The sequence below is a fragment of the Canis aureus genome, chromosome 25 (assembly GCF_053574225.1).
Source record: "Canis aureus isolate CA01 chromosome 25, VMU_Caureus_v.1.0, whole genome shotgun sequence".
Lineage (NCBI taxonomy): Eukaryota > Metazoa > Chordata > Mammalia > Carnivora > Canidae > Canis > Canis aureus.
Genome location: NC_135635.1, coordinates 2,131,169 through 2,154,887, shown reverse-complemented (window position 1 = coordinate 2,154,887; position 23,719 = coordinate 2,131,169). Strand labels below are relative to the sequence as shown.

Below are 23,719 nucleotides of genomic sequence, written 5' to 3'. Positions count from 1 at the left end.
GCGCCGCCTCCTCGCGCTGCTTTACGAACCCAGAGCGGCGCCGCCCCGCCCCCTCCCCCTCCCAGCTTCGCCTCTCCTAGCCCGACGCTCCCGCTATAATCACGTGATCGCCTCATCCGGGTCCTTTGCGTTCTCTCTCCCTCTCCCAACATGGCGGCCTCAGGTGAGTGAGCGGCCGAGCGCGGCCGAGGACCAGGCTCGTTCGCCGCCCTCCGAGCCTGATCCGCGGGCTCCCCGGAATCGGGGGGCGGGCGGCAGCGCTCTCCTTCGGACTGCGGGGCTGCGGCGGGCTGGCGGCTCGGCCACGTGAGGTTATCGCCTCGGGATGTCGGGGGGGAGGGGACGGCGTCCTTCCCCTCCCCCTCACACCCTTTTCACCCCGTCAGCGCGAGGTTGGAGCGGGGAGGAACGCCGGCCTCCGGCTTGGCCCGAGCGACGGGGCGCGGGGAGGAGGCTCTGCGGGAGGCGGGGGCCTCCTCGTGGGCGGTTGGCGCGCGGGCGGGCGCACGGCGGGCGACGTGTGCGAGGCGCGAGGCCGCGGCGGGCGGGGTGGGGGTGGGGTGGGGGCGGGGGGGCGGTTAGAACGCGGCGGGGAGGGCGCGGCGCGCGTGCGCGGTAGGCCGGGCGAGGGGCGCGGGCCTGGGGCGCGGCGGGGGCGCGGCGGGGCCGGGGGCGCGGCGGGGGCGCGGGCCTTGCTCTGCCTCCCGCCTGCCCTTGCGCTCGCTGCGCTCCTGTCGCCCGGTGCGGCCCGCTGCCCGCTGCTCCCCGAGGGTGGACGTCGCGGGGGTGGGGGTGGGGAGCCCGGTGCGGTGCGCCCACGTGTCGGAGCAGCGCGAGCGAGGATGGAGACCCAGATGGTCTGGAGGCCTTTTTTTTTTTCTTTTTCTTTTTCTTTTTCCCTCTTCCTTAATCAGTACGCCTTTACTGATCAGAAAGCAAGCCAGGCATGTTCTAGGTGCCGGGGAGGGACCACACACACACACACACACACACAAAAAGGGGGGGGTGAACAAGATCAGATCCCTTGACAGCTTCCATTTTTGGTATATTTTGATAGGTCCGATAGTAGAAGTCAGCTTTTCTTTCTCTTTTCTTTCTTTTTTCTTTTTTCTTTTTTTTTTTTTTAACTACTGGGGAGTGCTTTTAAAATATTAGTGGATACAGTTGGGGTTTTTTTGTTTTGTTTTGTTTTTTTGTTTGTTTATTTTAGAGGACTTTGGAGTAGGGAGTATCAGTCAGTGTCCTGCAAGTCTGCATTTCTCAAGGACTTGGCGATGGGTTTTGGGATATTTTCAGCATTCGCTTTAGTTTGGGGGATGATAATTTATTTCTCTGGCATGATCATGGGTTCTGCAAAACATTGCTTGCTATCCCTAAGATACTCATTTCTCATTAGAAATGGATTTTCTGGGGATTCCCCGGGTGGCTCAGTGGTTGAGCGTCACCTTTGGCCCCAGGGCGTGACCCCGGGTTCCTGGATGAGTCCCACATCGGGGTCCCTGCATGGAGCCTGCTCCTCCCTCTGCGTGTGTCTCTGCCCCTTTCTCTCTCTCTCTCATGAATAAATAATTTTTTTTAATTGATTTTCTTTGTCAACCTAGGACACTAAGAATTAGGTATGTTTTTGGAAAATGTTGAGGGAATTGAGGTGCGCTTGAATATTATAATACTTTTCATTTGTGTAGCACCTGACAGTTGACCAGGCACTCTTGTGTATGTATGTTCTCATTTGATCCTCTGTTAGATAACGTGGGCAGATGGTGGTATCTCCAGCAGAGAAAGATTAAATTGTTCAAGGTCACATGGCTGCAGGTAGCAGAGCAAGGTCAAAATCTTGGAGACTCCTGACTGTCCTCCATTATCAACTTGGAAATTACAAAGTTGGCTTCCATGTGATCGTATTTTGGGGATCTACCCAAAAACTTTATCTGAATTAGAGTACTTATTTGGCCTGGATTTGCCATCTTGACGGCTTGGTGCCATAATTTAGTGAAAAGCCCATAATTCGTTTTTCACTAAAACGTGGCTTTTTTAGGGGTGGAAGACACGTTGGCAGTCTGTGCCCTGCATTTTACAGAACTGAGCGAAATCTAGACTAAAGGGATTTGCTTGGTGTCCACTTCTGTTCTTCCACGTTTACCCCCTTTTTGAGCCCCTCATCTCTTTACTTGGGTTCCATAAATCTTCTTAGCTTTGTAGTATGTGTAAGAAACAGTATCTTGAGTACGAGGTTACATCTGACAGTCTGCCCTTGGGGAATTTGGTATTTATCAGACTTTTCCCACTTTGCATCCTTTCCAGTCTCATTGGTTTTGTTGAGTGGCCAATATTACCAGATACAGCCATGTTAATGAGACTAAAATTCTTGGTGTATTTTCAATATACTTCTTGATGATGCTCAATGTCTTGTTGAAAATATGTCTTATATTTTCTCAGTGAAAATACCCTTGATATGATAGAACTTCACAGGCCCCTTGTAAATGAGACCAAAAAATTCTTTGCAGCAATACCAGTATCCAGTTGACCCTTCGATTTTCAAGAACCAAAAGTGTCCCAAAACGGACTATTGAACTGCTCTCCTTACTTGAGACAAATGCTTTCAAATTGGAAATAGTGGTTGTATGCACAGAAGACAGAAGGCCTTTCACTTGTATAGCACTTGAAAACGTCATCTTGTTTAATTATTTTCACAGGGATAGAATAGTTGTTTACATACAGTGCTTTTCCTTAAAGAGTAACATAGTTTCATTATATGCTGTTCACATACAGGTTTCCCCTGCTCTCCAGGGGTAGAGCATTTTGTAAACTGGAATGGCATAAAGCAAAGAAGCGATGACCATTAGTTTTTAGGGAAATTTTTTGGAGCATTCCTGGTACCTTGGGGTGTATCTTGCTAACAAGATAAAGCACAGATGTTCACAGACAGTTCAAAGTTTTGGTAGTTTGATGTTGAGTATAATTCTGGGGGAATGAGCTTGAACGTGGCACACTGTTGAAAGTGTGTGCTGCCTGCATTATGGCTTAATAGCAAAACAAACACCTGATGCTGTTTTTTTGTTTTGGTAAGAGCAAAGATTCTCTCTAGGTTTCTTTCAGTTAGGGAAAACAGGTAATGATGTAAGTCTTTCATAAAAGCAAAATGGCATAATGCAGCCTTTTGAAAAGCAAGGGCTGGGGATCCGTCCCGCATCGGGTTCCCTTCCCTGCATGGAGCCTGCTTCTCTCTCTCCCTGTGTCTCTGCGCCTCTCTCTCTCTGTCTCTCTCTGTGTCTCATGAATAAATAAATACTTAAAAAAAAAAAAAGCAAGGGCTACCTATATTACTATTTTTTAATTCCATTCTCTACCATATGTTATTCTGGGAGTAGGATACCCAGATTCAGAAAGCCAAAACTAAACTGTATGAAAATTTAAATGCAGATACAAGGAGAGTGTCAAAGTAAAACATAGTGTTTCTATGTAGTTCTTAAAAATATATATATGTATACTTTTAGGGGTGCCTGGGTGGCTTGGTTAAAGCATCTGACTCTTGATTTCTGCTCAGGTCTTGATCTCAGGGTCATGAGAGCACTGAGTCAGCTTGAGATCCTCTCCCTCTCCACTCCCCTCCCTACTCACTGACTCGTGCACACACTCTCTAAAATAAAAATAAAGTCTTTAAAATATATATATATCTTTTTTAAACAGCTTTTTAAGTTCAAATTTACATACCATATGTGTATGGCTTGACAGTATATCCTACCACTTTGTTCATACTAGTCTCATAGCATCTTAGAATGTATTCACTTTTTATGAAGATGGGGGAAAGAATTAACCTCGGAGTATTGTTTTTTAAAAATTAAGTGCATATTTCTAATTAATTATATGTGTGTATACTTAAGTGCACACACCAAAGTCAATTTGTGTTTTTACATCAACAACCATATTGAGTGTGGAAAGGTAAGGGGAAGGCAGTATGGCATTTTCCTCCCACTGTCAGTATGAAGAAGTTGAGTCATGTAACTGAATTGGTGAGGTCAAGGTGGTGCAGCTTACTCTTACTTGGTTTTTATTCTCTACTGTGCTCAACTGTAGTGCAGTAAGGTGAGGCCTGTGGACATTATGATATTACATTGTATGAAACCTCATGGCTTGGCTTTAAACAGCAGCATAATTAATTTAGTTCTAGGCACTCTAGTATAGGTGGACTGATTTGCATTTATACGGTATTGTTTCTTTAAGGGAACATTTGTTGATCATTATTCGTTTTTAATTCTGCAAGATTTGGCAAGATTCACTTTCCAGAAAGAAATGCCTTGCCGTATTAGAAGTCATTTCTTCCACCACCAGCCCCCAATCTGTTTATTTGTATTTACCTATTCTTTTTTTTTTTTTTTTTTGTATTTATCTATTTCTAAACATAAAAATGAAATCATACAACGTGGAGACTTTTGTTACTAGCTTTTTTCATTTAGCATATTTTCAGGGTTTATAACATTGTGGGATGTATGGGTACTCATTCTTTTTTATTGTAAAATCTGTTGTATGAATATTTACATTTAACTTATTCATTCATTGTTTGATGGGAATTTGAGTTGTTTCCCGTTTTTTTCCTATTATGAATAACGCTGCTGTAATCTTGTCCATACAAGACAAGTCATTTTTATGACATTTTCTGACTTCTTAGCCTGTAGATACTAACATTCAGAAGAATTGATAACCCTATAAAATAAGTGGGATTTAGTCTGACAAGATCTAAAATTAAGGAATGTAAGTTTTGACAGAGCCTCACGTGAATGTTCGGACTTTGTGAATTCTTCCTAAATAAGAAATAATAGCTAAAGATAGAGAAGTACAGCTGCGTTGTACAACAAATAAGCTTTATTGCTTATAGTGCTTTAAGATGTCCTTTTGAAATTAAGATCTAGCAGCCAGTCAATAGACTTTGTCACTTCAGTATCTGACATTTGCTGCCTTTGTTGCTAATACAATGCAGTGGTAAAAGGAAAACATTCTGAGAAAACTAAAGGAATCCTATATTTTACATACAGCAGCCTGATAATCCTGAAGACTCAGTATTGCAGTCACTTCTAGTAGTGTGTTTTATACAGGGCTAGCATCTCCTTTTGTTTGTCCTTTATTTATTGATGTGAAGCCACCACTTAAACCAGTGTTTCTCAACCAGGAGACAATTTTGTCTCACCCGTCGAGGAGTCATTTACAGTGTCTGAAGGCATTTTTGGTTGTGACAGCAGGGTGGGGTTTTTGATACTAGCCTCTGATGAGCAGAGGCTGGAGATGCTGTTAAACATCCTACAATGCACTGGACAGCCCCCCACAACAAAGAATTACCCAGCCTAGAATTACCCAGTGGTGCAGAAGTTGAGAAATTCTAAATAAGAGTTAAGCTGGTTAGTTGTTTTGTTTTAAGATATTATTTATTTATTCATAGAGAGAGACAGAGTCACAGGCAGGGAGAAGCGGGCTCCATCCCAGGTCTCCAGGATCAGGCCCTGGGCTGAAGACGGCGCTAAACCTCTGAGCCACCCGAGGTGCCCTGTATTTATTTTTATATCTGTTGTAGGAAACCCTGTTTATTAAGGACTCAGACGTTTTGTCTGCTAGACTGAAAGGTTTTTAATGCTATCTTTTAAGGTCTTTTGTTTAACCTGTACAAGTATATAAAGAGCTTCAGAAGTACCTGGTACTTGTTCAGTAAATTGCAGTCATGATTAAGTCAGCAGACAGGATTTAGTAAAATTTCTAAGGTGTGTGTGTTTTCCCTTAGTCTGTGTGGGTCTGGCCTTAAATAATTGAGACACTTACTGTTTCTTACATGAGGTAGTTGGTTTAACTTTTTCACCAGTTCACATCAGATTTAAAGAAATTAAGAGTTGGACCAGTTTGATCACATGGCAAGTGATTATCCAGAGAAGACTTGAAATCCTAAGCATGTAATGGGCCTAGATAGATATTGGAGGAGATAAGGGCATGGAGGATTTAGATAACATCATCGTTTCTCAGTTATTGGAGTGAAATAGAATGGAAAAAACACTAGCACCCACTTTAGTTTACTGATTTTACTTTCTAAGGGCTGGTTAGTTCCTTTAAATCTGTTTATATTTGTACTAAGTCAGTGCTGCTGCTAGATTTAAATGAACATAAGTTACAGATCCTGTGAAAGAATTTTATCTTGTCTTTAAATGAAGACTGCCCATCATCCAGTGATTTCTCAGCCAGAAGTTTTTGGAGGGGACAGCAACAGAATCAGAAGAGGGAGATGTATGGTTTAAAAAGATACTCTGAACCAAACAGTGCTCTAATTTTTTTTTTTTTAAGTTACGGTGTTTATTATTTTGAAATTCTCAATAACATAAAAGGAAAGGGGGATTTGTTGGTCAAGAGTTGGGGAGAGGGGGTTAAAAAAAATCAAGAGATAAAAGTTGAGAAACCCTGATCTAGAAAGTTGGTAGAAGCCAAAGTCAGACCAAAGACAGGTTAATTCTAGATTCTGCTGTTTTGATATTAGATATGTATATAGAACAAGGGGGACAGGGGTGCTTTAATAAATTATTATTGTTTTTATGTTGAACTTGACCTCATGGACTGACCACCAGTTTTATATTTATTTCCCCAGTGACCAGGCAGATCAATAATTGGGTATTAGCTGATGGTACTAGGTTAAGCCCAAGAGAGTAAGGCTTTCTAGGATCATATTAGTCCCCAACACTTTTTGAATTAGAGGATGTGGAAAGGATGAAAATAAGCATGTACAATGTGAACATTCTACTTCAGAGGCAGGCTTTATATCTTGTTCACATTTGCTTAATAAATTTTTCCCAGGCCTTTGCATATAAACCAGGTGTGCAAAATTCATGGCTACAGGACCCAAATTCTGGATAACTGCTTTCTTTCATAGCATAGAATAGATCCAAAATATAATTTGGTTAATCAGAAATGATGCTTTTATTTTTTTAACTTTTTTTTAAAGATTTTATTTATTCATGAGAGAGACCCAGAGAGAGAGAGGCAGAGACACAGGCAGAGGGAGAAGCAGGCTCCATGCAGGGACTGGATCCAATCCCGGGTCTCCAGGATCACACCCTGGGCTGAAGGTGGCGCTAAACCGCTGAGCCACCCAGGCTGCCCAGAAATGATGCTTTTAAAGCAGGATTGGTATTAAGTCACTTGGAAGAATCATGGAAACTACATCCAACACTATTTTCCCTCAGTATTATTGCAGCCGAGTTCATCTGGTTGGCACATTGAGACCATAATGCCTCAGGTTCTTAGTATGTCCAGAAGTCTGTTCATAACATTCATAGCAAGCAGGTCACATTTATTTCCTGAAAGTTGGGTGGGTTTGTTTGTTTGTTTGTTTGTTTGTTGAGGTGGGGACAGAGGGAAAGAATCCTTGCTGACTGCAGAACACAAAGACCCAAGCCTCAGGTTCTATCCCACCACCTTGAGATCACACCTTGAGATCACGACCTGAGCAGAAACCAAGAGTCAGCCACTTAACCAACTGAGCCACCCAGGAGCTCCCTGAAAGTTGGGTTTTTTAAAAGAAAGGTGCCAGATGAGAGAGCATCCTTTGGTTAAACAAATGGTTGCATCATGTTACAAATTCTTAGTCTTCTTGGATTGAAAATGAGATGAGAATTGGAACATGGAGGAGGAACTCATGATTATAAAAGCCACAAAACTGGTCTTTGTTAGAACAAAGCTGCTTGCTTTTTTCTTATCATGTAGGGGCTGCTTTCAGGAGCCAATTTTAGGATTTCAGTCCTTTTGGCTCTTCTGCAGTAGCTGCTGACTGGTGCCATCTCAGAAAAAGTCCTGAGAGATAGTTAAAGAGATCAATCAGTCCTGAGATCAGTCCACTAAAAAGAGCCACTTGGAAATGTGTAAAGATTTCATAACCACAGAAAACATTTGAATGTGTTAGTTCTTAGGGGTTACTTATGCTTTCCCCTTAGTACCCTGTCTCATCTGTGTAGTGTTAGGGTAGGTGAGGAATTTTTTTTTCCCAGCAGGCAGAGAAATCCAGCTCTGTAGAGTCTTACATTGTGAACACTTTCAAATGACAGTGAGTAATACACTTTACCATGGTTATGGTAACCCCTGCCCCTCCTTCCATAGAACTAATAGCAAGCTCTTAGAGGCTGAGGCTCCTGTGGGAAGAGGTCTAGATTTGGTATCCAAAACCCTGGGTTTAATTCTAGCTCTGCTATCTAATATCTCTGTATCTGTAGGATAGTCATTTAACCTCTCTGAGGGTTAGTTTTCTTTTTTGTAAATTGATAGTAATGATTCCTACCTCATGTGGTCATTTTACAAGTATCAAACAATCCATATAAATGCCAAAATGAGTATGTTCTTAGGGGTAGGAGCTTTGTTTTAGTTCTTTGTATATCAGGAGCAGTGAATGTAGTTACCTGTCTTTTTTTTTTTTTTTTTTTTTTTGTCTTTGTTTTTGTCTTTTTTTTTTAAGATTTTATTTATTCATGAGAGAGAGAGAGAGGCAGAGACACAGGCAGAGGGAGAAGCAGGCTCCATGCAGGGAGCCCGATGTGGGACTCGATCCCAGAACTCGGGGATCATGCCCTGGGCCGAAGGCAGACGCTGAACCGCTGAGCCATCCAGGGATCCCTAGTCGCCTGTCATAAACACAAGTAGTTACTAAATTAAAATTTTCCAATGATATGTGAGTGAATATAGTAGAAATAAAAGGTTGATCCCACCTGTCTTAATGCTGAAACTTTCTAGACCCCTCATACATAAGCAAATTCATTTTGGCAGTTTTCACTGAGTTTTCTTGCCATATGCCAGTGTATCGTGCTTTGTCCTCATTTATATCTGTATAGTATGCCGTCTTGTCTTTTGGTGGCTCTTCATGTTGCTTTAACAGTAGTGCACTGTACCACTCTTTAAATACCCAAGGAAATGATAAACGATCTTTCTTTTTGCTTTTTTAAAACAGCAAAAAAGAAGAATAAGAAGGGGAAAACTATCTCCCTAACAGACTTTCTGGCTGAGGATGGAGGGACTGGGGGAGGAAGCACCTATGTCCCCAAACCAGTCAGCTGGGCTGATGAAACAGACGACCTGGAAGGAGATGGTAATTTTTTTTTTTTATTTCCCACAGTGCTTGGAGTTTTCATTCTTTTCAAGGCCAAACCCATTCCATAGTAATAGTTCACACTTGTATTCTGAAAAGAACCTACTCATTTTGTAGAACCATAAGTTTTATGTATAGAATTTAAGGTTTAGGCTTTTAAGAGTTTATGACTAGGGGCTGAACAGATTTTTCTCAGGGTAGTATTATTTTATTTGCAAAGTTGAAGACTAGACTACTAAAATTCTATGACGTCCTGATATCACAATGTAATCTGCAAGCTGTTTATATTTCAGAACCAAGAAATAATTTTTTCTGGGAGCTATTTTTATGAAGTCAGGGGTAAACAAAATGATCTGAGGAACGGGATGGAATTGAGTTGTGTTTTGTTTCATTTTTAAGAGGAGGATAAACCACAAAGAAAACACTTTGTCCACCCAAAAAGTTAGGAATATGAGAGTTGTCAGCAGTGTTTAAATACATCTGGACTGAGAGGGACCCGGGTTTGAGTTCTGCCTGTACTAGGATTATCATCTCCTGCTCTGCCATCTTTGTAAACTTGATCAAGTTATTGAATCTCCCTGACATCTGAGTTTCCTTTTCTGTAGAAATGAAACAACCTCACAGGATTATTAAAAAGATAAGATGGGATATAATGAATATATAATACCTGGCTCATAGTAACATTCCATTAATAGTTGTTTCTTTTTCTTTGCTGCATAAGGAAAAAGAGTTACAATAATATTGTCAACAAAAGCCTAGGCCTTCAAAGGCCTCAAAATACTTAGAAACCAAGAGATAGTGAATACTGGTTGCATTGTTAACCTGGTTCTGACATTTCAGAAGCACTTTCTCTATGTAGCTTATTTAATCCTTGGCATTTACCATGGGTCCTCATCCTACAACAGCAGTAAGGGAAATTTTCTCTAATTTCTTCTGTTTACTTTTCTATCCTAGTTTCAACCACTTGGCACAGTAATGACGATGACGTGTATAGGGCACCTCCAATTGACCGTTCCATCCTGCCCACTGCTCCACGGGCTGCTCGGGAACCCAATATCGACCGGAGCCGTCTTCCAAAATCGCCACCCTATACTGCTTTTCTAGGGAACCTGCCCTATGATGTCACAGAAGATTCCATTAAGGAATTCTTTAGAGGATTAAATGTAAGTGTAAAGGTTTAAGGAAGTAACTGCATATGGAGACTAGCATATTGGTAGTGACAGTCTGAATTTCTAAGCTGGGAAAGGTTCTGAGGCTGTCTCTAGACTTGGAAGAAATGGGTATATAATTGATGAAGTGGTGTTTAGGCACTCTGAGAATGTTCTCATCCCACACCAGTCAGATAGTCTTGAGCCTTAGTGATGCAGAAAAAAATCTCTCAAAAACCTACACCTCTTCTCATTAAGAATCTTCAAAGTGATATACCCAGGAGCACCTGGCTGGCTCAGTCAGTGGAGCCTACTCTTGATCTCAGGTCATGAATCTGAGCCCCACATTGGGTATACAGATTACTTTAAAAAAATAGACCAGTTATGTTGTAAGATTCAAAGTTTCTCTGAACTCAGTCATTCTGTTAATGACACTCAGGCTTATATCAAAATCACTTCTTAGTTTTATATATGAATACCTTTAACTGAGAAGATACATAATTTACATTAGCAAGAATGTGCTAAAATTATTAAAGGTTCTTGGCGCCTGGGTGGCTCAGTCAGTTATGCATCTTTCTTCGGCTCAGGTCGTGATCCCAGGGTCCTGGATTGAGCTCCATGTTGGGCTCCTTGCTCAGTGGGGAGCCTGCTTCTCCTCCCTCTGCCTGTCGTTCCCCTTGCTTTTGTGCACATGAGCTCACATGTTCTCTTTTTCCATGTCAGATAAAGAAATAAAATCTTTAAAAAAAAATAAGTTTCTGTGAGCTTGATGCCACATATAGTGCAATTCACACTGTTTATAGGCATGCTTAAAAAGCTTAAGGGAGGATGTTTGGAATGCTGATCTAGAAGATTTCAGAATGATTGAAAAGTGAATATACAAGTGCTTAGGAGAAGCTCTTTTTTTCAAACTTTGATTTAAAAATACTTAGGACCCCTGGCTGGCTCAGTCAGTAGACCATATGACTCTTGATCTCAAGATTGTAAGTTCAAGCCCTGCATTGGTTATAGAGATTACTTAAAAAAAGAAAATCTTTTTAAAAAAAGAAAGAAAGGTGGGGCGCCTGAGTGGCTTAGTTGGTTGAGCGTCTGCCTTTAGCTCAGGGTGCGATCCCGGAGTCCTGGAGTTGAGTCTCACATCAGGCTCCCTGCATGGAGCCTGCTTCTCTCTCTGCCTCTCTCTGTGCGTGTATCTTATGAGTAAATAAATAAATCTTAAAAAAAAAAAAAAAAGATATTTAGGATTTCAAAAATCAGAATGAGTCACAATTTCCAGTTCTCGAGTTTTTCTCCAGGGTCTTTGCCAATGGCAACGCATTAAAAAATACATTTCCTTGGGGCGCCTAGCTGGCTCGGTCTGTAGAGCATGTGACTCTTGATCTCAGGGTGGTGAGTTCAAGCCCCGTGCTGGGGATAGACTTTACTTTTTCTTTTAAAAAGTGCATTTCCTCTAAAGATCTACTCTCTCCTCCACTTTTACTTTGTTTATTGACTCCCTTCTGAGATCCTGTTCTCTGCATGGGCTACTAGCTTTTATGGCTGGATTTTCTGGTATGATTTAAGATTTTATTTTTAAGTAATCTCTGCACCAAATTGAACTCCCAGCCCTGAGATCAAGATTCGCATGCTCAGGGGCCTAGGTTGGTTCAGTTGGTTGAGCATCCAACTTGGTTTCAGCTGGGTCGTAGGATTGAGCCCTGCCTCAGGCTCCACACTCAGCGGGAAGTCTGCTTGAGAATTCTCTCCCCTCTGCCCTGGCTCATGTGTTCATTCTCTCTCTTTCTAAAATAAGTAAAATCTTTTTTTTTTTTTAAGATATTATTTATTTATTCATGAGAGACCCAGAGAGAGGCAGAAAAGCAAGCTCCGTGCAGGGAGCCCTACATGGAACTCAATTCCGGGACCCCGGGTCACACCCTCGGCTGAAGGCAGGTGCTCAACTGCTGAGCCACCCAGGGATCCCCTAAAATAAGGAAAATCTTAAAAAATAAAGTCTCATGCTCTACTGACTGAGCCAGCCAGGCACCCCCACAGTGTGATTATATTTTTGACTGCCACCTATAAATCTTCCTCTCTGTACAAATAGGTAGTACAATTAGAAGGCTGACCTGTTTTTTATTTCACTTTCTTGGCCTCTTCTATAGAGTGTTAAATAACCTCTGGCCTATTCAGAGCTTTTCACTGTTAATGCTCTAGAACTGTATTTGGAGCTACTTCTACCTTTTATATTTTGTTCCTTTTGGAGCTACTTCTACCTTTTATATTTTGTTCCTTTTCCTGCTATCTTCAAGAGTTGAGTTAAATTAGATTTTTTTTTCTTAAACTAGAATTTAAAGAGGCTATAACAAAATCTGTATGTTGGGAGTCAGAATAAATTATCAAATCAGTGATGTAGAAGAATATAATTTGAATACATGCAAAATACCAAAGAAATGAAGTAAATGGGTAAGAAAACATGTGGAAGCCCTCAAAAAGCTGGCCAAAAATAGTTTAAAATATTTGGAAATGAAGAGTAGTATGTACCTTGTTGTAAATAACAAATACAAATTAGTGCCACGGAAAGTTTTATGAAAATTGAAAAGAGGGAATCCTGCAAACCTACAATTAGAAAACACAAGGTAACCTCAAAATCAGGTTAGTATAAATTTTTCCTGTACTTTAAGAGTAAAAATGCAATAGTTTGCTATCTTAGAATTAACAGGAGGTAGGGTTTGTGGGGATTTTACAATACAGTGTTTGATTCAGTAAAAAATTGGTTAATATATGAATTGACTAACATTTCTCAGGTAAGGTCTCCAAAAAAAATACACTATTTAGAAAACTATGGCAAAAATGGAGTCAAATTTCTGAGATAGAAATATACATATTAAAACCAAGTACAATATAAGCGTAAAGAGATAAACTGTGGAATGGGCAGTTGCTCTTTATTGAAAAATATCTAAAAACTAGACTTGTAAAATGAGGCAAAAGTCAGGGACTCAGAGACTACCCTGAACTCATGTTTGGGTTTTTTTTTTTATTTTGGGGGATATTTTTAAGGGTTAAATTCATAATCAGATCGGGAAGGTTTAGTGGCATAGAGTGAAGTCTTTCTTCTATCTCTTTGCACTGCTTTCTCTTCTGGAGACAATCAGGTTCTTGTGGTTTGAGTTTTTTGTTGTTGTTATTTTAAATAGGCTCCAGACCCAGCATGGAGCCCACTGTGGGGCTTGAACTCAAGACCCTGAGATCAAGACCTGAGCAGAGAATAAGAGTCAGACACTTACTCTGAGCCACCCAGGCACCCCAGTTCTTGTGTGTTCTATTTTTTTTTTTTTTTTTTTTTTTTTTATGATAGTCACAGAGAGAGAGAGGCAGAGACACAGGCAGAGGGAGAAGCTGGCTCCATGCACCGGGAACCGGATGTGGGATTTGATTCTGGGTCTCCAGGATCGCGCCCTAGGCCAAAGGCAGGTGCCAAACCGCTGCGGCACCTAGGGATCCCTCTTGTGTGTTCTTTAGAGAAATTCACTGCATATGCAGTGGTTAGGGGGGAAAGAGACAGATGGACAAGAACACTTAATTGGGAATGTTTCTTTACTCCTTCAGATCAGTGCAGTGCGTTTACCACGTGAACCCAGCAATCCAGAGAGGTTGAAAGGTTTTGGTTACGCTGAGTTTGAGGACCTGGATTCTTTGCTCAGTGCCCTGAGCCTCAACGAAGAGGTAAAAGAAAGAAAATAAGGTGGGGAGTTTGAGGGGTGGGAGCTAACCAATCTTATGTTTATCAATATGTTTTTGGTTGGGTCACTAGCTATTTCAAAGTATTTCATAATATCTACCCAAAAAAGCACGGTGTAACAGTTAATATTCAACATCTAGCAAGTCTCATTTTCCTCAGGCAAGTTCAACAGGCTCCAGTAACTCAGGGAGGTAACTTAGGTGGAAAATAATGGAAGAAACCCACCACACCAAGTCTTTAATAAAAGCTCTCGTTCATTCATTCATTCATTCGCAGCTTTGTCTCCGCTCTTAGGGCTTTGCTCTTTCAAAATAATCTTACCAGATCAAAGGAAATAGAAAAGTTGTGTTAATCATTTTAGTGTTAAAGGCATTATATGGTTTTTAAGGAAGTTAATGGTGTTTTTGATAATTTTAAGAGAGTTTGGAAACGTTTCTCATTGGGATGTCATTTGTAATAGGGAATCTCTCAGGAAAATGACAGTAAACATTTAGTGCTTCTGCTTTTTAACATTGCCCAGAGATGTTTTTCTGTCCAGACACACTAGAGATTTAGTAGGAAAAGGAGATTGAGCTGTTAATACATTCGGGGCTATGAGGATTAAATCTAACTCTAATGACAGTTTGAGTGATTTGTGTCATGCAGTGATCCTTAAAATAGTCCAAGCAGGATATTGAAGCATTTAGTTAGTTACCTATTAGTAATAGAAATTTCTAGTATAGGACCTGCATTTTTTTTTTTTAAACTTCTAGTGACTAAAAAACAAACTAATTATATCTGGGAAGGAAAAGGACACCCTTTTTCTCTCTTCATTTGACACAATTTAAATCAATACCTCTTAAAATACTCCTCCTGTCTCATAATTAAGTACAACCATGGTAATCTGAAGGAAATGTCAAAATTAAATATATGAAAAGCTTAAAGATGCTCCAAAGTTTTTCTTCTCAGATCATTTTTAGGTTTTATTAACATGACTAATTTTTAACTTCTCAGTCTAGATAAGGGAAAGAATACCATATGGTTTTATTGTTTGAAATTTGCTGTATTATTATTATGTAAAATGCTGTCATGGTCCAGACTTAGGAGTTCCTTTGTTTCTAGAGATTTCATCATGGTGATATTTAACATAATCCTAGGTGTTTTCAACTAAAATTCACTGTTATCCTTCTTCAACTGTAGATTCTACTGTGAAATGAGGAAAAATCAGCAGTAGAATTAATTGGGTTCAAAGTGTATAAGTAATGATGTGGGAAAGGGAAGTCAGAGGGTGTCCTGGAGGAACTGATTAATCCAAAGGTAATACTGAGTGAAAGAACTGGAGATAATACATATCATACTTACTGCGCTTTTGCTGGTGCATAGTAGGGACTCTGCAAATGTCTGAGTGAATAATTGCTCTGAACCCAAATATGCCTTTTATTTTAGCTAGTTGCCACACTTGATAAATTGCCTTTGATAGTTAAAAGGCTAATATTGTGGAATACAACTTTATAAAAATAGTAAGATGGTTGTTGTGACGTTGATATAAGCCCAACTTAAATTTGTTAATTCTAAGGGGTTATTTCAGTTTTCAAGTCTTTATAAAGGATTCTTTAGCCAACAAATTGGAGTGTTGGCTAGATTACAGTGTTTTTCCTTTATCTTCCTTCCCCCAGTGCTTCTGCTATGCCCAGACGTTCAAGGTCACTCATGGGATTTGTGCATAATGGGGCAAAAGGTTGGTTAATGTGGTCCTATGCTCTCAGTCTCTAGGTAACAGGAGAATTCGAGTGGACGTTGCTGATCAAGCACAGGATAAAGGTAAGAAAGCTGATAGAAATCTTTGTTTTGTTTTGGTCCTAGGATGACAAAGCAGAAGTACCTCTTCTCAGAAGTTTTTAATAGAAGTGGAGAGCATAGGCCTGCTTGAAACTGGAACACTAGTTCTCAACTAAGATGATTTTGCCCCACAGTGGACATTTGTCGATGTGTGGAGACAGTTTGGGTTTTCAGAACTGAGGAGTACTGCTGACCCCTACTGGGCAAAAATACAGGGGTTGATCATAGGATGTGCATAGGACAGACCGCTTCCCACAGAAAAACACTAGTATTGATTGAGTTGGAGAAACTGATTGATCTAGTAGAACATTTAATATGTAATAGATTAGGTGTACCTAGGAGCACCAGAGGGGCTGATTCGTTTATACTTCAGGGGCTCCTAGCCTGTACACAAAAAGAGACCAATAAGCATTAGACCATGTGAGGAAATGAATTACTCGGTTCAGTTGAAGATGCACTTACCGGACTTGGGGCAGCTTTCATGGTGGTGCTGAAACATGAGGAGGAAATCCAGTGTATTGGAGGAGGGGTCTGAACATATGAGAAATACCGGGCAGAAGATTTTGTGTGCTAACTTGTGTTTTTTAAATTTATATATCTACAGACAGGGATGATCGTTCCTTTGGCCGAGATAGAAATCGGGATTCTGACAAAACAGATACAGACTGGAGGGCGCGTCCTGCCACAGACAGCTTCGATGACTACCCACCTAGGAGAGGTGATGATAGCTTTGGAGACAGTAAGTTTATTTTTATCAAGTGGGTTTCTTCTGTGTTCTGGGGACTGTTTTGTAATAGGACAAGTGTATGAATGTAAGTGATCACATTAGCGGAAAGGGAGGGAGCAGTAGACACAGAAAAATTTTAGAATATCCAAAAGAATTGATAGATACAGAAGAAGAATTTGATAAATTTAAATTAAAAAAAAACTTACTAGGCAATAGATGGGAGATTTTTCTCTTTGGAGAAACAGTTGTTTAGGGGGCGCCTGGGTGGCTCAGTCAGTTAAGTGTCCAACTCCTGATTTCAGCTCAGGTCATGATCTCAGGGTCATGAGATCGAGCCTTGTGTGGGTCCCTGGGCTGGACATGGAGTCTGCTTAAGATTCTCTCCCTTTGTACCCTACCCAAAATAATACTAAAATAACGTAAGAACAATTGTTTACAAAGAAACCCAACAGCCGTCTGCCTTTGGCTCAGAGCGTGATCCTGCTTCCCAGGATGGAGTCCCGCATCAGGCTCCCTGCATGGGGCCTGCTTCTCCCTCTGCCTATGTCTGCCTCGCTCTCTCTTTCTCTCTCTCTATGTGTGTCTCATGAATAAATAAAAACTTTAAAAAAAAAAAAATCTTGTAAAGTAAGGCACTAACGAAAGGTCAGCAAGATTGCTGGGTTAAAAACATACAAAAGTTAGTTGCATGACCAACAGTCAAAAATGGAATTTTTTAAGGTATCTTTTAAAATAACTAAATTCATTCTCTTCAAAAATAAGGGTCTACCATGTGCTAGATAGTGTTCTAAGCTCAGGATATAGTGGTGAACAAAACAGACAAAAATTCTATCCTCATTGGACGTTCTTTATACTAAGGAGAAAAAACAGTGCTCAAATAACTAATTTAGAGAAAAGAAAATAGAGAATGTTATGGGGTAAGAGTTGGAGTGAATCAACAACTTTCTGCTGTGAATCAACATATACTGCTGAAGTACAACAGAAGATAACCAAAACTTTTATGGGGAAAACCAGGCAACTTTATTGAAATACATGAAGAAAGAACTCTACTTCAGTGAAGAAACGATGAGATAGTGGTTTGTCCATATAATGTAACATACAGATAATGATCCAGATAAAATTCAAAATCTAACATTGAGAGGGTAAGAGAAAATTGTGTAAAAATTTGAAAAAACTGTCATACAGTGTTAATACATAAGTCCCAAAAATGTATGCATGGTAACCTTCATGACTGTGAGTGAGAGTAGAAGGGAGCCCTTTAGCTATGTTTGTAATCCTACTAAAAAAACTGAAGTAAACACGGCAAATTATTGGCATCTCTGGGCAGCCCTGGTGGCGCAGTGGTTTAGTACCGCCTGCAGCCCAGAGTGTGATCCTGGAGACCCAGGATCAAGTCCCGCGTCAGGCTCCCTGCATGGAGCCTGCTTCTCCCTCTATCTGTGTCTCTCTCTGCTTCTCTCTCTCTCTCTCTCTCTGGGTCTCTCATGAATAAATAAATAAAATCTTTAAAAAAAAAAATTATTGACATCTCCTAAACCTAAGTACAGTTACAGAAGTCTGGTGTAATTGCTTCTGTATTTTCCTGTTTGAGATAAGTAAAAAGAAGTAGGACAATCTCAGTTCATAAGCATTTTAATTCGGTGAGACATCTTGTGAGTTCTGTACCAAATAAAATTGAGGAAGCAATAAGGGAGAGAATTCGCATTTTTGAATATAGAGTCCTCCCTAGCCTAATAAGATGTCTGGGAAGGAAGAAAGAATCAAGTTTATATCTGACTTTGATCAAGACTTTGTGACCAGGCAAAGCTTTGGGAAGAACTCCCTGGGGTATTTTACTTTAACATTTATGCAAGAGGTTGTTAATGGGAAGAAATGGCTCTTAAAAGAAAGAGCAGTCTAACCAAGGGTCTTGTTTTGAATCAAGGGACATGACTACTTTTTCACTTATGACCTTGAACTTAGAGCAAGCGGGGTGAATAATAAGAAAGGGAAGGTGCTGTAATTACCCAAAGTTCTCAAGTTTGTGAGACTAGTTGATGGCCCAGAAGTCAGCCCTTCCAAGACGTTACAGACTCCTGTTCATGCATTGGGCCCATAAGAGACATGGCGGCAGGGGGTGGGTAGTTGTACTAAACGCTATTGTAAAATCTCGGCAAACACTTGTATGTTTCCTGGCCAACTGTTTTAGTGAGGGCAAGATTATTATCATTTTAATTAAGCAAAATTAAGTATACATAGAGTTCATTTGCCTCTCTAGAGATCAGATATATATTCCAAAATAAACACAAGGTTGATTTTTTTTTTCATGAATTCTGTTTTAGATTCTCTTCTGTGTATAATGGTTTACCAACATTAGCATATCCTTTAACTTACAAATTTAAACTAGCAGGGAATGTAGACAAACTGATGTTTCAAAAATTCAAACATTGTCTTAAAAATAAACTCGTTGATTGATCTGCATGCATAAATTAAGTGCAAAAATGTTAAGTTTGTTTTTGTATTAAAATTGAGGTTTTTCATATAAAAATGGGGATTCCCAGCTTTTCCAGAAAATTGGAACATCTGGCAGGCTAGCCAAAGCTAAGTAGCCCCTGCCTCCTTTTATAAATGCCTTACACCATGTAGTTTGCCCCTGAGCTCTACAACATTCTTTTATACTAATTTCTGGCATTTTGGCACCTGTGATCCTGATATTTGTATATGTGTGTAAAATACAATTCTCAAGTGTTGTGAACACATATACAGTAAATAATTTTTCATTCCATTTTTAACAGTTGCTTTGTATAGATGCCACTGATTTATTTAACCCATAGCTTGTGAACTCGATAGCCTGAATTTTAAAAACAGCATTGTAGGGGCACCTGGGTGGCTCAGTCAGTTAAGCATCTTGCCTTTGGTTCAGGTCATGATCTCAGGATCTTGGGGTTGAGTGCCTTGTCCTGCTCTCTGCTCCTCCCTCTCCCTGCCACTTGTGCTCTCTCTCTCTTTCTCTCTCCTCCCTCTCTCTCTCAAATAAATAAAATCTTTAAAAACATATAAAATAAACAGCATTGCAGTGAGCCTCCTTGTACATGTCTTTTTAATATGTCCAGTTATTTTCTCAGGATAAATTCCTAGAAATTGAATTGTTGGCCCACAGGGTACACATGATTTTAAAGCTCTTAGTGTATAGTTGTGAAGCAACTTTCAGAGTGGTTGTGCTGTTTTAGACTCCGCACCAGCAAAGGAATTGACTTATTCCCCTAAATTTTACCAACACTGAAAGTATTTTTTATTTTAAAATCTTTGCCATTTTGGTGGTGGGAGATGTCCTGTTAATTTTAGTTTCTGGGGCAGCCCAGGTACCTCGGCGTTTTAGTGCCACCTTCAGCCCAGGGTGTGATCCTGGAGACCCAGGATCGAGTCCCACGTCGGGCTTCCTGCATGGAGCCTGCTTCTCCCTCTGCCTGTGTCCCTCCCCCCTCCCTCCCTCTCTCTCTCTCTCTCTCTCTCTGTCTCTCGTGAATAAATAAATAAAATTAGTTTCTGTTCTTTAAGTAATAGCCAATTAATCCACTGTCCTATGTCATACATATTTTTCTCATTTTGTTTGTCTCTGATTTGGGTTTGTGTGTTTTCCAATGCTAAACTTTGTTAAGTGGCCTTTGATTAGTTCTTTAGAATGAATAAAAAATAGAGATTCCAATTATATTTTTTTCTAGTGTATTTCAGTCTTTAATGCTCAAAATTCATTATGAGATACTTAGAGATTTTTTTCTTTAACTCTTAAATTATTAGCTTAGCAGTGTTTATTGAACCATCGGAGAAAATTTTTTAAATCAAATACCAAGAAAACAATTCAGTGCACATTTTCGCACTTTGAATTTAAAGGGGTTTATTTTTTTATAAAAACAACATAGCAGTGACTGTCAAGTCACGAAAGCAAATTGACTTCATGGGCTATCATGCTTCTTTCTGTTAATGGTGTCAAGGGAAAAGGAATGACATTACCTTGTCTGTTTTCTCTCTAGAGTATCGAGACCGTTACGATTCAGACCGATACCGTGATGGATATCGGGATGGGTATCGTGATGGTCCACGCCGAGATATGGACCGATATGGAGGCCGGGATCGCTATGATGACCGAGGCAGCCGAGACTATGACAGAGGTCATTACAAAGCACAACTACGTGAAATTGCTTTCTTGCCTTTCTTCCTCTGGTGTGATGATCATAATTGGGGATATATTTACAGGCTACGATTCCAGGATAGGCAGTGGCAGAAGAGCATTTGGTAGTGGATACCGAAGGGATGACGACTACAGAGGAGGCGGGGACCGCTATGAAGACAGATACGACAGGCGAGACGATCGGTCCTGGAGCTCCAGAGATGATTACTCTCGGGATGACTATAGGCGTGATGATAGAGGTAATCATTTTCTTTTGCTTACTAACAGAGCAGACCACTGAAGAAGCTGATTGGAAAATTACCGGTTATGTCTCAAACCCCTTAAGTGGAGTTTTTGGGAGGAGGGGGGTGTTTTTGAAGATTTTATTCATTTGACAGAGCACAGGCAGAGGGAGAGGGAGAAGCAGGCTCTCCACCGAGCGAGGAGCCCGATATGGGGCTCAATCCCAGGACCCTGAGATCACGACCCAAGCCAAAGGCAGACATGTAACCTGTTGAGCCACCCAGCGCCCCCTTAAGTGGGTTTTGAAACAGGATGAATTTACACGTTGTAAAAGGTGTGGCACAGAGTAAAGCAGGAGGAGCACTGAGGAAATAGAGCAAAGTCTTTTTTTTTGTTTTGTTTTGTTTTAAGATTTTATTTACTTATTCATGGCAGACACAGAGAGGGAGAGGCAGAGACACAGGCAGAGGGAGAAGCAGGCTCCACGCAGGGAGCCCAATGCGGGACTCGATCCAGGGTCTCTAGGATCATACCCTGGGCTGAAGGTGGCGCCAAACCACTGAGCCATCGGGGCTGCCCAAGTCTGGTTTTTCTAAGTTGCTTTAGCTTAGAGATTTTTCACTTAAAATTTATTGAATATACAAATGGGCCAAAGGAAAACATTTGCCACAGTCTCCTAGGCACAGCAGAGTTAAAAACCAAGCAATGATGATTTCAGTGCTTTGGCACCACAAGTAATTGATACTCATTAACTAATGGTGAGATGTCAGGCCCCTAAAATGATCTCTCAAAAAGTATCGGTAAATGGCCAAGATTCATGTTCTGACTTCATTAATGTCATCAAAAAAGTAAGATGTCTGGCCCAGAGTTTTTCTCTTCAATTATTTTTAGACAGCTTGCCTGGCCTTTTAACATCCCCCCATGTTAGTGCTGACTGTGTGCCAAGTGCCTTTTTTTTTTTCCCAAACAAAACTTTCAGTTCATTCTTAAAAGCATTGCTGTTAACTACTTCCTCTATTTCAATGTGTGCAACTTAGAAATACTAACGCTGAGCATTTACTCTGCACCACAAGTGAGCTGAGTGTTCTCACAGGTATTATACAGTCTTAAGAATTCTATCTGGTATAGATAAGATTCTCATTTCCAATTTACTAGAGAGAAAAGTGGAGGCCTGGGTGTGGGCTTCGAGTCTCCTGGACTTACGACCTTTTCCTCTCTCAAACCATTCTTGCCTCCCTTGGTAACTGCATCCCTCATCTTTTTTTTTTCCAGTGATCTTGCCCCGGGTTCCCTCTTAAGATCTGCCCTTATTTCCAGAGTCACTGCCATTGTTTATTCTTCATTGCTATATCCACATTACTAACAAATTTCCCTTCCTCCTTCCATCTTCACACTGGCCCAAACTTTTTGGAACAATGGCTAATTAGATTATTCTGTTCCTAGTCTCTCCGTGGCCTGAAAGGTAGCCTTTTGGGGTTTTGTTTTGTTTTGTTTAAGATTTTATTTATTCAGGAGAGATACAGAGAAAGAGAGAGGCAGAGACACAGGCAGAGGGAGAAGCAGGCTCTCTGTGGGGAGCCTGACGCAGGACTCGATCCCAGGTCTCCAGGGTCACACCCTGGGCTGAAGGTGGCGCTAAACCGCTGAGCCACCCAGGCTGCCCAAAGACAGCCTTTTGTCTGACCCCTGACATATGTGAGTCCTCACTATTCTACCTACAGTTTATCTCTTTAGTGCTGTCTGGCATTAGGTGCTTGCTCAGTTTTCTAGACTTTCAGGAGTTACCACTTTGAAACCTTCACAGGCTTCCCCAGACACAGTCACAGTCTAAGAACTTCTTTGTGGTTAAATCTGTTTTGTAGAGCTTAGCATACTGTATTCTTTTTTTTATTCTGATCCTGCCACTAAATTGGGCTCCTTTCAGCAGAAACTAAAAACTACCCAACTGTCATATTCCTGGCCTTAGCACAGTATCTGAAATATAGGAGCTCATTGAATAGGTAAAAAAAAAAATGGAAATTATTAGAGGAGAAAGAAAAGAATGTTACTATAGTGGGAGGAATGTAGAGTTCTTTTGATAATAGCAGATTTCATCCTTTGGACCTCCAGGTGTTAGGTGTATGGCTTAAATAGTTACTCTTTCTGATCCCCAGTTTTACCCTTTAAAAGGGCTAATGGGCCCTTCGCAAAGTTACACATAATAAAACTGGATCTGGCATAAGTTCCTGGCTGGCTCAGTTGGTGGAGCGTGCACCTCTTGATCTCAGGGTCTTGGGTTTGAGCTCCTTGTTGGATATAGAGATTACTTAAAAAACAAAATGGTTTTTGTTTGTTTTTTTTTTAAGTATCTCAGAAGTTTATATAAATTGCCAGCCTTTTTTTTTTTTTTTTTTTTTTTTTTTTTTTTTTTTTTTTTTAAGATTTTATTTATTTATTCATGAGAGAGGCAGAGACACGGGCAGAGAGAGAAGCAGGATCCTCACAGGGAGCTCAATATGGGACTCAATCCCAGACGCTGGGGTCATGCCCTGAGCCAAAGGCACTCAATCACTGGGCATCTGCCTTCAGCCCAGGGTGTGATCCTGGTCCCAGGATTGAGTCGCACATCAGATTCCCTCCATGGAGCCTGCTTTTCTCTCTGCCTGTGTCTCTGCATATCTCTCTCTCTCTCTCTTTCATGAATGAATAAATCTTTTTATTTAAAAAAACAAAAAAACCCTTATAGAAAACTTAAATTTTGGTAAACCATCCCCTCTTTGCAGATACATTCGTATGTCCTTTAGTAAAAGTTTGCATGGGAATGATAAGCCCCAAA

The 23,719-nt window shown here is 40.6% G+C and overlaps 1 protein-coding gene across 4 annotated transcripts in view; it reads left to right on the top strand.

Moving 5' to 3' along the window:
* Positions 1–5: 5 nt before the first annotated feature.
* Positions 6–23,719, top strand: part of EIF4B (eukaryotic translation initiation factor 4B) — a 31,842-nt gene continuing 8,128 nt past the window's right edge. For all 4 annotated transcript variants that reach the window (XM_077869932.1, XM_077869931.1, XM_077869930.1 and 1 more), the window contains exons 1-8: positions 6–163; positions 8,963–9,100; positions 10,055–10,263; positions 13,837–13,953; positions 15,715–15,769; positions 16,392–16,526; positions 20,525–20,662; positions 20,748–20,921. In XM_077869932.1, coding sequence (XP_077726058.1) covers positions 151–163; positions 8,963–9,100; positions 10,055–10,263; positions 13,837–13,953; positions 15,715–15,769; positions 16,392–16,526; positions 20,525–20,662; positions 20,748–20,921 — 979 coding nt within the window. In that variant the 5' untranslated portion in view covers positions 6–150. The remainder of the gene's footprint in view (positions 164–8,962; positions 9,101–10,054; positions 10,264–13,836; positions 13,954–15,714; positions 15,770–16,391; positions 16,527–20,524; positions 20,663–20,747; positions 20,922–23,719) is intronic.